Genomic DNA, 17,870 nt, shown 5'->3' on the forward strand with positions numbered 1-17,870 from the left:
GCAGAGATCGATTGGTCTCTGAGGAAGGTCGCATCAGATCATCTGCTCCATCTGATCATGTTGTCAAAGAGATGTTTGAATCTCCCAGATCTTTTAAAGTGCCCCTATAAGGGCTGCGTTATCCTAATTGGCAACAGGGTCTGCAACTCAGGGCCCAGAACACTAGGGGCCGCCCTGAGTCAATTCTCTTTTAGCCGTTCCATATAATACGGAATCGCCCCGTATTTTTCAGGCATACACGTATGACCACCTAGACATACAATTAAGAAATAAATTATTCTTTTTCCTAAGCATAGTTTGAATTGCGAATTTAGCCATTCAAGGAAGGCTTTAAGACCAAGAGGAATCCTCTGCCGCATAGTCGCTCCCGCTTCAAAGCAAACGGGACTCATGTTTTGATTTCTGCAAATCAGTTTGGTTGAATGCAAAGAGGTGATTATTGATCGTAAGCACAACATCCAGCTAGAAAACACTATCTACCTTTTACTGTTTGCAATAGTTAGGCCGAGGCTATGGAAAAACATTTAACAAATTCTCTTTGTTAAATTATCTTTTGAGTTGAATGATGTTATTCTTTTTACTGGTTTTTATTTGATTTGCACAGCACTGTGGTCAGCTGCTGTTGTGTTTATCAGTGCTTAACAAATACAAATAAGAGATCTTTTTCTAAACAGTTTTGCACCCTTCTGAAAAAAAATATGCGGCAAGTGTGTCAAGATAGCAGGATGACGATTTAAGGTGCTGTACTATTTCTTGCAAAATGTTGCTATCAATTTCTTCAAAAGCAGACATTGTATGTTATTTTTAATATTTCGGTCGAATCTGTCTGACCTCTGCATAACTTGGGGATGTGCTAATTGCCTTCCTGATATTATTGATCTTCTCAGAAAAGAAGGAAGCAAACTCGTTGCATTTGCTGTCAGAGAGCATTTCACTGGGAATCTGACTTGGGGGTGGGTTGGGGGGGGTGGGTTGTCAGTCTCTCAACAGTAGCAAAAATAGGGTGAGTGATGTTTAAGTTACTGTTTATGAGGTTTGAGAAGAAAGTCTGTCTAGCTGTGGGTAGTTCCACCAGCATCAAGGCTGTCTTTATATTGTACATATTGAATTTCAAGTTTCGTCTTCCGTCACATCCGCTCAGCTTTTCTGCATTGTCTTTTCATGCTCTGAACTGCTGTTAATTTTCTCCAAGCTGATTTCTGTCTGCCAGTCTTCTTGCTGATTTTCACCAGAGCAATGCTATCAATAACATTATTAACTTTTGAGTTAAAGGAGTCAGGGAGAAGATCAACAGAGTCTGCAGAAATGCTTGGTGTTGAAGATATAGCCTTTATATATGGCACACTAGTGTTCTCATTAATGCATCTCCTTCTGACAGAGACAGATCTAGATTCAGTGGCAGCAGAGATCAATATATCAAAGAAAATACAGAAGTGATCACATAGTGCTACGTCTTTAATAACAATGGATGAAATGTTTAGACCCCTACTGATGATTTAAATCTAGAGTATGTCCATGTTTGTGTGTGGGTTCATGCACATGCTGAATCAGGTCAAAAGTGTTTAAAACAGTTATCATTTCTTTTGTAGTTTTGTTTTCTACATTATCTATGTGAATAATAAAATCCCCTGCAATAGCAAAACAGTTAAACTCTGAGGAAATCATTGATAGCATTTCTGTGAACTCTTCAACAAAGGCTGGCCACTAGGCTTCAACCTAGTGGCAAAGAATGAATTAGCATTTTCATTCAGACCAACGCGAAAAGACCAACAAGTGGACAGGCAACATGAAATGGCTTGGGATTCGTTTTAAAAATGACTCATTTCAATGATTCAGAGTCGACTCTTTCTTTTGATAGGCAATAACTTTAAACACATTGCACTTTCAGATGTAAAACTTTTCAGGATGTTTTCATTCACTTAGAACTATATAACAGGGTTACAGGTCATTTTCAAAGATCCATAATAGGGCCACTTTAAATTGATATCAAGTTAATTCAATATCTCTATCATCACTGGGGCATTACAGGACTTATTTCTGTACAAACACTACTTACATCCATTAATGTGATTTAAAACTACATTACCTGATGCAAGTGGATCTCTACAGTCTATTTGAGCAATAAAGGGCCAGCGGTCATTTGAGCAGGATGAGGCTGCTCAGTAATGGGGTATCTTTTCCCTCTTGGTGCGGAGCACATAGCAGCCTTTATGTCTTCATTACAATTGACTGTTTTATTTTAGTATAAAATCAATGACATCAAACTGGCTTCTTAAAGAGAGACCCACAACCCCCGGGGTGGCGCAGCTCTCTCTTTGTTTTCTCAATCTCTCTCTATTTCTCTATTTCACTCTCTTTATTTCTTTTTATCACCCTTGTATGAAGAAGGTTATAAATGCTGCACACTGGAGAAAATTAGCACATTTTTTTGAGCAATAGACTGCTTGCTTTTAAGTCTATAGACTCTCTTGGTTTCTCTAATCTTAAGTGGTTAACCGTTTTCTGACCACCAGCTATTCCAGGTTCACTTCAAGTTAAGCTTTATCAAGAGCTGCTGTGACTAATGCAAGTTGACTTCTCCTGTGGTGTGATATGCTCCTATTTTAAATTACGTTTTGCTAATTATTTAAAAATTATTTATTATAAATGACCTCATATCACATGAAATATCACGCAACAGACCATTTGATCAACCAGTGAAGGGAAAAGAAGATGGGGGGAAAAAAGAAGTGTAGGAAAAGAGCGAAAAATACTATAAATCCACACATTTTAAATGAATTTGGTTGCTGATTAATATACAGTGGTGTGAAAGTTTTTGCCCCTCCCAGTTTTTTTTAGTTTTTGCTTATTTGTCACACTTGAATGATTCAGATCATCAAACTAATTTTTATATTACACAAAGATAACCGAGTAAATACGAAATGCGGTTTTGAAATAATGATTTCAGTTATTAAAGGAAAAAAGTTGCTCAAACCTGCCTGGCCCTACGTGGAAAAAGTAATTTCCCCCCAATTCTAATAACTGGTTGTGCCACCATTTGTAGCAACAACTGCAGTCAAGTGCTTGCAATAACTGGCGAGAAGTCTTTCACATCGCTGTGGAGGAAATTTGGCCAACTCTTCTTTGCAGAATTGTTTAATTCAGGCACATTGGAGGGTTTTCAAGCATGAATTGACTGTTTAAGGTCATGCCACAGCATCCCAATCGGATTAAAGTCCAGACTTTGACTTGGCCACTCCAAAACCTTAATTTTGTTTTTCTTGAGTCATTCAGAGGCAGACTTGCTGGTGTGTTTGGGATCATTGTCCTGCTGCAGTAAGTCAAGTGCGCTTGAGCTTGAGGTTACAAACTGATGGCCGAACATTCTCCTTCAGGGTTTTCTGATAGAGTGCAGAATTCATGGTTTCATCCATTATGACAAGTCGTCCAGGTCCTGAAGCTGCAAAGCAGCCCCATACCATCACTCTACCACCACCCTGTTTGACTGTTGATATGATGTTCTTTTTATGAAATGCTATTTGGTTTTATCTAAGAGGTAACGGGACACACACCTTCCAAAAAGTATAGCTTTTGTCTCATCAGTCCACCGCATATTTGCCCAAATGTCTTGGGGATAATCAAGATATATATAATTTATTTATTTATTTGTTTGTAAGAAAGAATTTGACTACCACATATTATATATTATATATGAAAAAATTTCACATCTAAGACATTTAAAATCGATTAAAAAAAAACAAAGTTTTGAAATGAAGGGGGAAAAGTGAAAAATGCTAAATTTAAATGTGTTGATTTAAACTAATTATTATATTACAACATTAAATTATGTAATAAAATACCTGCATGTCACAGCAGTTCTTGATAAAGCTCAACTTGTTTTAAACCTGGAACATTCCTTTAATGTCCTTCAAAAACACACATGCACACTGTTTTAAGATACTCCAGGGCTTGTGTGTCCTAATAAATTGTAAAGACGCGTGGGTCAGCGTGATATAACCTCTCATTAAGGCTGGTTTGCTGGACATACACACTTTGACCCTCTTCTGAGGCAGAGCATGAAAAGGTTAATCACTCTCTCTGCAGACCCGTACACACAAAGACGATCATTGGCCTGAAATAAGATTGAAGTTGCATGACTGCTTGTGAGTGAGCAGGTTTCTGATGCAGTTGATATAGTAGTCAGAGTGATGGATAAGTTTCTAGCTCAACTCCTGGAGAACCTGTTCCATAGTTTCAATTACAACGACCTTGAACTGAAACCACATGCCTTTTTGCAAACCCCTTTCATCCATTTAAATTGAGTTGTCTCTTTGAGCTCGAAACTTCCGGTTCTTTGATGTACCTCCATAAAACTAGCAGAAAGCCTGTCTTTTTCACCACCTTTATCTTTATTGTTTGTCGGTGTTTTATAAAGTGTACAAAAATACTTTATTTTAAAACTTCAGTAGCTTTTTTTTTCCACAATTATATAATTTAATATATTAATGTTTTTTTGTCAATTTTAATGCAGTTCATCAAACCTTACTTTTTTTTTCAGGACCATCTTCCTCACCTTTTTAAAATGACACGCTTGGTGTCCTCTTTGTCCTGTGAGAAATCGGAGATGAGAGACAGTGTGTTTACCAGTCCAGTGTTTATTCCTCAGGAACTCTGCTTAATTTGCACCAAGTTGGGTGCAGCGTTTTGAGACAGGCCTCCCATGAAAAATTTCCTTTAAGTATAGCACAGTGCTTTTCAAAACAAACACTCACCCTATAGAGCATCAAATATGAACATCCCCTCCAACCATGAAAGACACTCATAGACTAATCCAGTGAAGCGCATCTGTTGAAAATTTTGCTTTGAGAGTGAGATGCCAGGCTTCTCCCACATATTCAGTGGTGTTTAAGATGCAGTGGAATACCAGCACAAGAGCAGTGCCAAAGCGACGTCTAAGCCTCCAGCTCTAGCTGGAATTGTGACTGACAGCTCCATCTCCAGCAGCGCCATACAAGCATCACTCATTCTTATGGAAATTACACGATTCAGTTTCCATATACTATATACCACATGCTATCTATGTTAAGCATATTTTGGAACTTCTTTTTATTTTTTGATAGATCATGAATCTAAAAGTCATGTGATCATGAGTACTGCTCTGGTACAGTAGCCCAAAAATGTGTTTGAAATATTTCTTCCAACAGTTCTTGTAACTGAGGTGAAATGTATGGTTGTAGACATTCTCTATGTATTCTTGCCCCTTAAACTCTCTGTGCTCCCAGACACATCAGCAGTGACTTTAATTCCACTTCAGTTCATCGTAAAGTTTTGACAATATTAATATGAGCCTACGTCATTGATTTGCTTCTCCAACCAGGTTTTTTTTTTAAAGAGAGCTTAAAAATACTACAAACAGAACAATCAAGAAAGGATTCTTGAAGTGCTGAGCTCAGTTGGGTGTTAAATTATTAAATCTGTCCAGTGAGTTGGTCCAAAACAAGTGAGAACTTAAGCAAGAGGGCAGAATTTCCCTGTCTCTCTTTCTCTCATCCATTTTTTTTTCATCTTAGACTCATCAGATAAGAACAAAGCCTCCATTTATGTCCCCCGCTGAGGGGGGGGGGGCATAAATGCTGCTAATGCACCATTATGAAGCACTCGCCTCACCCCACTCACGTCCTTTTCCTGGGCTTTCAGGACTTTGCTGTAGCTCCGAGGACACTTTTTCCCCCACTGCCTATCCCTGCATGTTGCACCCCGACCCTTGTCTTTTTTTTTTCTCCTGCTAATGTGTTCTCAATCTGCCTCTCACCTCTGGTTCTTCCTGGAGTTTTTGATGTGACTGCACAGGTTGCCGTTTGAGCCACAGGAGAGGTTTTACAAATGAGGTAAATGAGTTGAAATTGCACACAGCCTGAAGGATGGTCAGAGGGGCCGGTAAGAAGTATGGTCGATGTTTCCAGGCGTCATCTGATTTTATAAGTGTTCGATGATGTTTTAAGCAGTGCTGAGGCAGTGCAACCATGCTAATGCTAATGACCTTCAGTCACTGTTACACATATAAATGCTACATGATGGATGGACACGAAATGGCTTAGTGATTTGAGAAACGGTGTTGTTAAATGTAGATTAGTCTGTTAGCTTAACCCTCAATTGTGCATTCCCATACAGAAATATAGTGTTCCGGCAAACTTCCAGTGATAAATTTGTTCATATTTCAAATGCAAATGAGCTTTGTGGTATATTGTTGCAACATAATATAACAAGTAAAACTGAATATTCAATGTGGGGGGAAATGTAGGACAGTGTTTTATCCATTTGGAAATTACTGGATTGTGAAAAGTGTTCTCTTTATTATATTTCTATTTTTTATGTTCATATATATATATATATATGTGAAAATTACCCTATATGTAATTACCTGTAGTAAATTTTGTTGTAAAGTGACACTGAGCTTTAAAAAGTGCTACATAAATGAGTCACATTTGTAGTTTTATTTCTTTTTTAGCAGAACAAATAATATATTTATGAAAGTATTGCTAAAAGTTCAATATAATAAGTATAGTAAAATAGAACAATTATGATGTATGATATGTATGTATGTATTATAGGTTTAATCTTTACATTGAAATTTAACATTTATTTGTGATTCATAACTTGCAGTTCAATTAATTAAGAAGTGGGTCTTGTAAATAAGCATAATCTGAGCAAAAAAAACAAACTGAACTGAGTTTTCATGATGTCACTAGACTGGTTTTAAGTGCAGTTTTCAATTAATTAGAAAATTCTGTAATATTCTAATTCTATTCTTTCAAAAAATCTGTCCCTTTAAGACTTGCCCTCTATTAATTTACTGCTTGTTTTAAATAAAAGTAACACTAGTTTTTTTTATCTTTTTGTATTCTATTTGTTTTCTTTTTATTTATTATACAATTAACAAAAGCAAAAAAAGGCATCTAACACTAGCTTGCTTTATTCTTTGATTATTCTTTGTTTTCTTTTTATTTAATATATAATAATAAAAAAAACATTGATATGTGTACTGCAATGTGTTAAGCTAACTGAGACTTGTTATAGCACTTGCATATCATTGCTCTTTTGTTGGTTTTGATTGCTTCTATTGTTCCCATTTGTAAATCGTTTGGACAAAAGCATCTGCTAAATGACTTAATGTAAATGTAAACTGCAACAGACAATGCAGGATCGCTCTCTCGTTTTGCTGCAGTTTTAATCGTGGCCCAGTTTACCGTTCACAAAGAGCTTGATTGACAGGCGATCTTCCACGGTTTAAATGAAATACTTTCTGATGTTTATTCACATTCATTTAAATATGAAAAGATGACTGATTCACATGTTTGAACTGAGGCAATAGTAATCTGTCATGACACATTAAAGAGCCACCAAATATTATTTGTTTTTTTTTGTTTTTTTAATGACACAATTTTGAAAGCTGAGAGTCCTGAGACCTTGTTTCATATCAGAAGTAACCTGCTCTGTCTGTCGGCACTTTGTCAGTTTCCTCTGCTCTGCGATGTATTTTTCGCTTCGTGAGAACATGAAGTGTGAGAGAAGCATTGTTTGTCAGGGATAGCAACTAACTAAGGAGGCCAATTATTGTATAATGATGCATCGCAGCATATTAAATTGAATCGTAACATATCATTACGGGTACAGATATCCCTGACATCCTTGTTTTTATTAACGTCAAATTAAACAAGAAAATCTACTCTGACTAAGGTTCATAGAGACTGCTGCTTCTCAGGTTATTTGACAACTCGCTGCTTCATAATGTGGATGTTGATGCATCGGGTTCTCCATGTTACATTAGCGCAGAGCCATTTCTCACCTCCCAGGGCATTAAAAACGGCCCGCACCCTCAGGCTAAAGTGCTCCCTCACTTAACAGAGTTTCAGCGTCCACTTTTAACCTGCCAAGTGTGAGATACACACAGCCTCCGTGTCTCTCACAGCATTCTTTATCTCTCCCATGGTGGGAAAGGTACTCGGCAGAAGAGCATGCTGATAATTTCAACCACCATGACTGAAGGAATTTGTTTCACTGAGTTCCTGTCCTCAAGTTTGCTGCTTCAATCTTGTTGTCAGGCGGTTCAGTTAACCACCTCGTTTATGCTTGTAAGTGAATGAGAGCGCATGTAAAAGCGATTAATAATTTCAAACATCAGAAAAATCGAGGACGCGACTGTCTAAATTTCTTATCACTGCTGCGCCATTGGTCGGTTGTTGAATATGCTTGCACTTCAGCGAAAACAGCATTCACTCATGATGCTTTTTGATTTGCCATGTGGCACCCATCAGTTTATCAGTGCCGGGTGTGATTCCGTATTCACGAGGAGATTGCTTTGGATATTCCAATAACAGTGAAGGAAATGTCACCCGCTTCTTCCTCGTCATCTCTGCAGGCATCACTTTGTGCCCTTACTGCAGATTGATGGGCAAACAGCCTCTCCTATAAACATTACAGATTCATCACCACAGTCACGCAGCTGGACTGTGTCTGCACACAAATGTAAGTGGTCAGTCTTCTGTGTTTTATCAGAATCATAGTGTGGCCCTCAAGAGGCCAAGATGGCAGGTTTGTGCCCTATAGAGGAACCTGTTGGTATGACCAATTGTTGCCCTATCAAAATATTCTGTACTATAGGGCCCTATGAAATCGGTTTTATTTTTTCTAAATTTCTTTAAAAAAATAAATTCCATATTCCGTTTTTCCCCATTTTCATTTTTCTGGACTCCATTTTATGTTTAAATTAAATGTTATTAATCAAAAAGCATGTCTAATTAATTAAACTCATGAAATTGATCATATCATTTCATATCAGTTTATTAAAAGTCTTTTAAAAAACGACGTTTAGGTTCAAAAATTCTAACCTTCTGTTTTATTTTTTCTGTTTTAGCATGTATAATTATTTGAATGTGTAAAAACAATTTCATTTATAAAAAAAAATGTAATAAATGAAATTTAATTTCCCCTCAGAAATTCTATTTTGTGTATTTTAAACATTAGTTGCCTTTTCTTTTAATTAATGAAAATTAAACTATATTTATTTGGTAAACAAAGGGGATTTACTATTACAATTAAAACATGGAAGAAAGATTGTGTGATTCCTTAAAAAATAAAGTTTGAATAATTATAGCAGTAGTAGTAGTAGTAGCATTACGTACATTCTACTGAACTAAAGTAATATATTTCTGGCACAATGTCTTTAAGTTAAGCCAAGCGTTTATTTTGACGGGTTGCCGCAAAGAACTTTACATTTGGTTGTGTATATGAAATGACGATAGGTTTTTTTCTCAAATGAAACCGTAAAATGTGCAATTCTGGAGATGTTGTTCATGTGTTTATGTCAGCAGACCCTGAGCATCTGAGCAAAACAATGAGCATCACGTGCACTTCAGTATGTGTGTAGTAAACATGCATATTTTTGTGGCTTAATATTCAATGACACTAGTCCATTTTGAGTTTTAAGTGTAATAACCTACTTTTTTAAATTAATCTAAACTTTGACAAATTCCGTGTCATATAATAATTTTCTTTTTATGACTGGATTCCACAATTCCCTCCGTGTTTTCCACGTCGCGGAAATCATAGGGCCCTACTATTCTGCTAATTCTCTTGAACTTTTTCCAATGGGCCTCTGCAGTCTCTACAGAGTTTGAGGCAGAAGCACATCATGCTTTTTTTATGTCTACTCATGATGGAAAGCTATATTTCAGTCAGTATTTGTGGTGCATAATGAACAACAGCTCTCGCTCTAAACCGATGTTCCAGAATGCATCAGTATCTCATAATCTGTTGCTTCTCTCTGCAGTTGTGCGGCTGTGGGCTGCTGGGAGTTGGAATCTGGCTGTCTGTGTCTCAAGGCAGTTTCGCCACCTTCTCCCCCTCCTTCCCCTCTCTCTCCGCTGCCAACATGGTCATCACCATAGGCGCCATTGTCATGGTGACGGGCTTCCTCGGATGCCTGGGTGCCATCAAAGAAAACAAGTGCCTGCTTCTGAGCGTAAGTTATACCACACCTACACACTTCGTCTGTTGTGAGAAGAAAATGTTTCCACTTACCTTATTACCTTGTGATGTCTGGTCTTTTATGTTTTTTCTGAGTAATTTTCATGTCGTATTATATATACATATTACATAAACTGTGTAATGCATTAAAAATGGATTGAAGCACATTAAATCACTAAATTTCATTATACTATTTAAAGGAGAAGTCTTTATTACTTTTCATGTATTTATAAAAAGATACAAGTTTATAAATTAATTTTAAAAATATAAGGGACTATTTACACAACTCTATGGAATACTTGATTCTGATTGGTCAGTCGCAGAACTGTAAACATTATGCACCTGCTTTTTTTTTTACTAAATGTATAATTGACTGTTTTCCCAGTCAATGTGCTAGTTTCATGGCTCTGTGTTGGTCTCCAGTCTCTTTCTTCTCACATAAAATAATAATTTCAACCAAATTAACTTTTCATGTCATTTCATTTATTTATTTGGTGAGTAGCTGTGTAAAAAGTGCAATAATGTACAGCTGGTCAGTCATTATCCCAAAATAAGCGCTGTCAGGATGCAAAGTGGCCTTATGAATACCTTTTTATAATGCATTAAACATTCAGGCTTAAAGTAAACTGTTACCAGAGAGGTTTGCTAATTATCTGCATTGCAAAATATGTCTCTTCATTGCACTCAAGGGTTTTGCTTTGGAACTAGAGTTAAAGCACATGCCTCTGTATTTCCTCGCTTTGACTGCCAGTCTCTCTTTGATTTTACACTCATTTTCACTTTCTCATTCATTCGGCTAATGGTGTTAAACAAAGTCTGATTAAAAAAGGTTGTCACTTGCATGCTTTTCTGTTATTTACAGAAGTGAATAATGCATCTGACATGACATATTGTTTTGTTCTGGTAAACGAGTATTAAATATTGCATATATATATCTGCTTGTGGATTTGGCATCCGATTCCAAAAAAACATATTTTAGTTTGTTTACTGTAAAAAAAAAAAAAAAAAAAAAAAGACATGTTAGATTTAATTAAAGTGAAGGAAGAGACGTTTGGAGAATTCACAAATCCAATCAAACCCAGAATCATCACCACCATCCCTCCATATTAATTTTTAATGTCAATCTCCAGTTCTTACGGTTCCCTAAATGCCGATTAGATAGGAGTGGTGTAAATTCGAATGGCCTGACCTTTAGATTTCGCTATCTATGCTGTATATAAGACGTGTCCGTGGCTCTGAGGGAGAGTGAGACATCAGAGAAGGGTTTTCACGTCACTGGGTTTGAGATCTAAGCAGCCAGCCCTATGTTTCTGGATGTGTTTTAGCGCTCTCTTCCCCCAGAGGTCTAGGAAGGAAGAACCTTCAAAGCTTTTGAAGTCTTCACATCCATTTCTTCAACTGTGCTCTATTTACGTACCCCATATGGTCCAGACCAGCGAGTAGAGTCATGGCAAACCAGATATGTACACACATTGTCATTCAGCGGTTGGCGCACATAGTCAACACAATCGTACTTGCCCTCCTCTAATGGCGGAAGGGAACTTATTTTGTGGACCTGTCAATGTCGAGGTTCAATAAACAAGTGTCTTAAAGGCTTTCAGATGGCTCGAATCTGACTTTGACAGAAACGGTCGTCAGGAGATGACTGGAAAATGTACTGAGCACTCAGTGAAATAATGTTTACTGGCTGAAAGGCACATGCTGTGTTGGAAGGCTGTGTAAATATTTAGCTGAAGAAGTGAAATAGAATGAGAAGGAGAGGGTGAGTGTAGAAAGCTGAGATGATTCATTCAGACAGGTCTTTCCCTGTGTCTTTCTCACTCTCAATCATATCACTCACTTCCTTTTTTGTATATATTTTTCTTGCAGTTCTTCATTGTCTTGCTGATTATTCTGCTGGCTGAGCTGATTTTGCTCATTCTTTTCTTCGTCTACTCTGATAAGGTAAGCCTTTTCACCAGGTTTATACTATGCAAATGATTTTACTGTATTTCCATACAAATTAGTGGTATATTCTTCAGCTTTGATTTTGCCTGGTGGATGGAAAAATTCCATGAAATTGCACCTTATCCTAACCCGGCATGACGTAAATCAACAAACGATTCAAATCTGTAAGCAATTGAGTTTTGGATTGTGCTGTATAGCCACGCCCACATGAAATCTCATTAGTCCAGAATCCTCATAGGTGTGTATTTAAACATAAATTATTGATTCTGTAATGCATTTTCATTGTAGTTTATTCACATGCATTCTTGCATAACAAAAAAGATCCACCTTGAGCAAACATATACATTTTTTATGCACATTTAGTTGTTTCTGTCAACCATTTTTTTGTAATATCCCCATAAAATTTGCAGCAAAAACTATTTTGATGGAAACTGTCAAATTCTCATCCCATTTCCCAAGCTTAATCAGGTCATCGAGTTCTTTAAAGAACAGCCACCTCACTTGTCTTGAGCAGCACAGGTTAAAAGTTTTCATCACTCAAAGGTCAGAGGTCACCAAGCACAACAAGGCCTAATTCCAGCCAGTTGTCACCAAGTAATTGGCGCTGAGCTCTCTCTCTGTCAATCCTTCCACCTGCCTCAGTGTTCAGGCTCTTTCTCATGACCTTCAGGGCAGTGCACACACACATAACTGGAAGCGATACTGTGCCAACTGGAATGTCTAAAACTGGACAGTCAGACCTTTTGACACCATGCAGATCCTGGTGGATTACTACCAACCCTGAGCAGGTAGAGGTCCTGGTTCCTCTTTGATGAAGTCATGAATGTCAACAAACAGATGCTTCAGAGTGTACACTGCACAGTCTCCTTTTCAAGGGCGCTTCCCAAATGTACGGCAGGATGCTAGGAGGTGTTAAATCCCTTCAAGGATTTCTGGGTGGTTCATTATTCACTCCGTTTGCCACGCTCTCTTTGGAAGCTTAAGTAATTCACTTACCCACAATCCATTTAGAGATTAGGATCTGCCTATCTCCAAGGTACGAGAACTGCCTAGCTGTCTTATCAGAGCGTGTAATTCACACTCAAGCGTGAGGCTGCGTTTTGGTGGCAAGACTAGCTTGCTCTTGTCTGTATAAGTTTGTTTTTTGCAGACACAAACTTTTTCCAATTGTGTGCTATATTGTGTGCAGACTCAAGGTTTTATCTTCATATAATGAAAGCTAGGCTGCAAGCAGTGTACCTATCATGTATTAGTCTTTAAAGACCACTCTGAGACCTACAGCCATGTATTGATGTTGTTCGTACTTCAGATATAAGATACCTATGTGACCTTTAACACAACGTGATGAGGGAGATACTTCAGAGGGACGCGAGGGAAGATGAGATATAGAGATTTGTATCAACTTCACAAGTCTGTGAGCACGTATCTTTCATTTCTCTACCGCATAAACCGTCCAGCAAGGGGTACAGCCGTCACTCAAAACCTGCTGCTTCATCCGCACACAATGGCATGAGCCATCAGAGGAATGTTTAATTGACTCTATTATTTGATCTCCAAATCACAAGGCATTAATTATCACATCTAAGGAAAAAAAGTCACACTGGCAGTGTATGAAAGCACACATTTTCTGTACAAAAAAACAAAAACAAAGTTAAAGCCAAGCATTTTGCTAAGATAGTAATGGGCAGGATATTATAAGAGCCAGAGAAATTTGAATTTTTGACGTGACATTTAAAATATGATGTTGCTAAAAAGATGCCCCTTATGTTGAGATGAGACGAATACAATAAAGATCCATAACAAACGAAAGAAAAAAACTTTAAATTGCATCATATGACCCCTTTAATAATTACAATTTTCTGTTAAAAATAATAATAATTATTATTATTATTGCAGAAACTTGAGGCTGTAATTTTATAAGTGATGGTGCATTAAATTGACCACAAATGACATTAAGACTTTTACATTATTAGAAGAAATTTTTTCTATTAATTTATTTTAAATTTTCATTATTTAAAAAAAACATGAAAAAAGTTAACAGTTTCTAATAACATTTTAATCCGCACAAGCATTAAGAAATGTTTCTTGAGCACAAAATAAGCATATTAGAATGATTCCTGGGTCATGTGACACTGAAGATTGGAGTAATACTGGAGTAATACTATTACTGATTTAATATCAATATGCCACCAAAAAAAACTAATTTGTTAAATTCAAATCTCTGTTATAGCTTCATAATGTGAGATCTGTAGTTTCAGTTTTAATGTTTTGTGCCTTCCTCAATCTTTAACTCCACAAGATGCTTCCCTCCTGCAGATATGTTGGCGAAACAAAGGCATAGTAGGTCTCCACCTCACTGAGCGTACGTGAACGCTGTGGATTAAAGCACACACGTGGGGCCTGCAGTGACCCACCATCTGACTGCAGCAGATGGCAAAGGCTAGGCACCAGATTAGAGCATCCGTCTTCAGGCTCATGACCTCATTCCTGCATGTGTGCCGCAGGATGGCAGCCAAATGAAGCCATATTAGCTGGTTTGAAAAGGGGGAAAGCACAGTAGCGTGATTTTTCAGATAGGCTTACAGAGACAGATGAAGAGCATTACAGCGCACTTTCGCCCGCCTCATTTGTGACTATGGTTTAATCCGTAGATGACTCACAGTTTTTAGCCTCTAATGTTGTGCCATTACATGGGTAAAAGCAGAAAATTAGGGATGCTCTAAAAATGAGTAGTGACACACATTTGCAGGGTATGGATTGAGTGTATCTTTGATACTATGTAAAACTCCAAGTCCATTTTAAAGGTCCCCAAACTCGTATCATAATGTAGTTAAAAAAACATTGGTCTCCATTGTATTTCCTGTTATTTTCAATTTACAAGGAGATTCTGAGAGAGTAAGGCTTGTGATCTCATGTGGCAGCATTATCGCGGTTGCTTGTTTGCTTGCTGATTTTAGCTCAGAATTAAACCAATTTACTCGCACTAAACAAATCAACAACGAATGTGCCAGTGTTAAAATGATTTACGTCAGGCTTGACTATATAAATAGCCATTTTCCACTTCATGAGCTTAAAGCAGCAAAAGTTTCTTGTAAACTGCCTGAACAGGTGAAGTGGTCAGCCAGGGTTTTGAGGACTTCGGGCCAGGGTTTTGAGGACTTCGGGCCAGGTTTCAAAGCACCTGACGGTGTGACAGTAGGACCCACACTGCACGTATATTGCCAGCTCACAGCATGGCCAGACTTTCCCTTGCTGATCAAGAGTCTGGCCCATCATCTGGGCTGGAAATTACCATCCCATGACAGGCACTTATGTCAGGCAGCTCTTACATGCGCTAATGGAACATTATTTTCAATGTGGAAATTGTTGTTAAAAGGATATTTCATCTTAAAATTAATAAATTCAGCCACTAGCTGCGTTTCCATTACCCTTCAAATTGCGCAAATTGAAAATACGCCCAATAGAAACCCATCAACTTTGCAAAAACTCATTTATGACAAAAAAGTTTTTACACTTGCATGAGGTGGTTTTTCAGGCAATTCGAAAAAGGAATATTTCACAACGCTGCAATGAGAACTTTTTTCGTATTTACAGATCACTTGGTGTAAGTAAAAGTCTCATGATCATTACGCTCTCAAGCATAAAGGGCTTTCCTTGCCATTGTTGCTTGGATAACCCCTTATTTACACTGCACATGTCTGCGGCACATTACGTCTCCAATCGCAGCCACTCTAGTCAATGCTTGCGTTTATACCAGCCATGCTGTGGCATGTTTCAGAAGTGGCTCTCTACGCTCATCCTCCTACATCTCCTTCAATTAAAAATAATGGCTAGTGTGGTGGCTGTGATATAAGTAAACCTACCAAATGTCATCATGACTTATCACGAGAGGAAAAAAATATGTTTTAATCACATAACACGGGTGAATGAAAACGCCATCATTTTGCAATAGTTTTTTTAATCGACATTAATTTTGAATGATGTATTGGTCCTTATTTTCATGTAAAATTCATATAAACGAGCATACAAAGGGAGATGAAAAAAGCCCAAGTTGTCTATATGCACATTTTATATCAAGTCTTCTGAAGTCAATTTAAGCTATTAGCTGATAATCTTCCCATTTTATGGCTATTAACTGTTACTACAAGAAAATCATTGAGTCAGTGAGTTTAACTTGAGATGTATTAAAAAACAAATCAGTCAAATCTGTTTTGTGAACTGGATTGAATGACTTATTGAAATGATCCAACTCACTATTCTCATGAATTTATGAATTCCTATTAGGAGAGCTAAGCAATGAAAAACAGCTTAATTTTGGTTTGTTCATCACATCAAGATTTTCAGAAGACTTGCAATATATTGTCATGTCGAACAGTTTTGTTTTCTGACATTTTGAAGCTTGACAGTCTTTGTACACTTTCAAATAGAATTGAAGAGTGTGGCCAACAAGCGCCTACAAGTATGAATGAATGAATGAATTACTTAATTGTGGTCTGTTCTTTGATGTTGAAAAGATTGGCCAGGTTTGTCCTTTTGAGTTCCAATGAAAACCATGTAGTCGAGAAATGCCTTGAACAAATAAACAAAACCTTTTCCTTTTTAAATTGAATTATCCCTTTAATTATCCATTATCCATTTAAGGTTGTTTACGGACTGTAAATTGCTCAAAACCTTATTGTTAGCATAGTGGAGGTGATGGACGAATCTTCTGTCTGACCTCATCTTCCTCTACTCTCTTTAGTAAACAGCAGGCTTTCCTCAACACACACATTGTGCTGACACATCTCCACAAACCCAAGCCCCCAGGGCAGCAATATGACAAACCTGTCCACACTCTGGAGACTCAAACACTCACAAGACTTCAAAATCACACAGTTTCCTCTATATATCACCATTCACTCTGTTTCCGCTCCCAGTTCACCCCAAGAATTGTTGGTATAGATAATGATGTCATCTATTTGTTACATCTGATCCTAAGGTCAAACCCTCCAAATTCCCAAACAAACAATAACATCTTTACATTCACATGTTGCCTAAGAACATAGGAAACTAACGAGAGAAATGATTACAAATCAAACACCAAGAGCCACTAGGTCATTCACACGATCCAGATGCTTACGCCGGCTGAATGACTTTGGACCATGCATTCATGAGACTGGATTCAACTGGACAGATATTATTTAAACACAACCCAAGGCCAGGTATACAAACTCCTAATGAGCTATGCATTAGCAACAAGCAGCCACAGGCCATGGGAAACATATGCTCCTTTTACTTTTTGAGAAATAGTGTAGTATGTAATAGTGGATTGACAGGGAATGATCAACTGATTGTTATACAAGAAAATACTATTTCAGTCTTTCAACTGCAGAATTTCAGTTACATTTAACATTTGAAATCTAACCATTTCTAGTGAAAATTGTTTCTATGTTATTACCAGTTGTACATTTCAAACCATTGAACTATTTATTTGGCCCCAGATGTGTGGCAGATTATATTCATATCCTAAAAATGATACAGTACTGCTAAACAATTGGGTTGCAGTACATCCATCTTGATTTAGATTAACAGTCCTGTCGGGACTTCTTTATAGTAACCTTTCATTCACACTGGCACTCTTCCCATGAACTCATGGTCTGGAAGAAGAACTAATTAACTTTCTGCATAATATGATGCTTCTAACAGTACATTTCATTAGCATAGCTCGTACCTTAGGGCTTGCAAGATGGCGACTGGAGCAGAATATGAGCAGAGCACCACCTTACCAATATTTTTCATTTCAGTGACAGGATATTTATCATTGCAGATAGCGCTTGCCTCGGAGGATAGGACAGCTTCCCTTTTGTTGTCAGAAAACAGAGTTGTTTTGGAGTCCTCCACAGAGTCTGCCCTGTTTGTGATTTTTTGGATGAGAAGAA

The 17,870-nt window shown here is 37.5% G+C and overlaps 1 protein-coding gene across 3 annotated transcripts in view; it reads left to right on the forward strand.

Annotated features, from left to right (window-relative positions):
* Window positions 1–17,870, forward strand: part of LOC132101659 (tetraspanin-9-like) — a 200,173-nt gene that overhangs the window by 171,934 nt on the left and 10,369 nt on the right. For all 3 annotated transcript variants that reach the window (XM_059506768.1, XM_059506767.1, XM_059506766.1), the window contains 2 exons: window positions 9,809–10,000; window positions 11,875–11,949. In XM_059506768.1, the coding sequence (XP_059362751.1) occupies window positions 9,809–10,000; window positions 11,875–11,949 (267 nt within the window). The remainder of the gene's footprint in view (window positions 1–9,808; window positions 10,001–11,874; window positions 11,950–17,870) is intronic.

The sequence above is a fragment of the Carassius carassius genome, chromosome 23 (assembly GCF_963082965.1).
Source record: "Carassius carassius chromosome 23, fCarCar2.1, whole genome shotgun sequence".
In the NCBI taxonomy this organism is placed as follows: domain Eukaryota; kingdom Metazoa; phylum Chordata; class Actinopteri; order Cypriniformes; family Cyprinidae; genus Carassius; species Carassius carassius.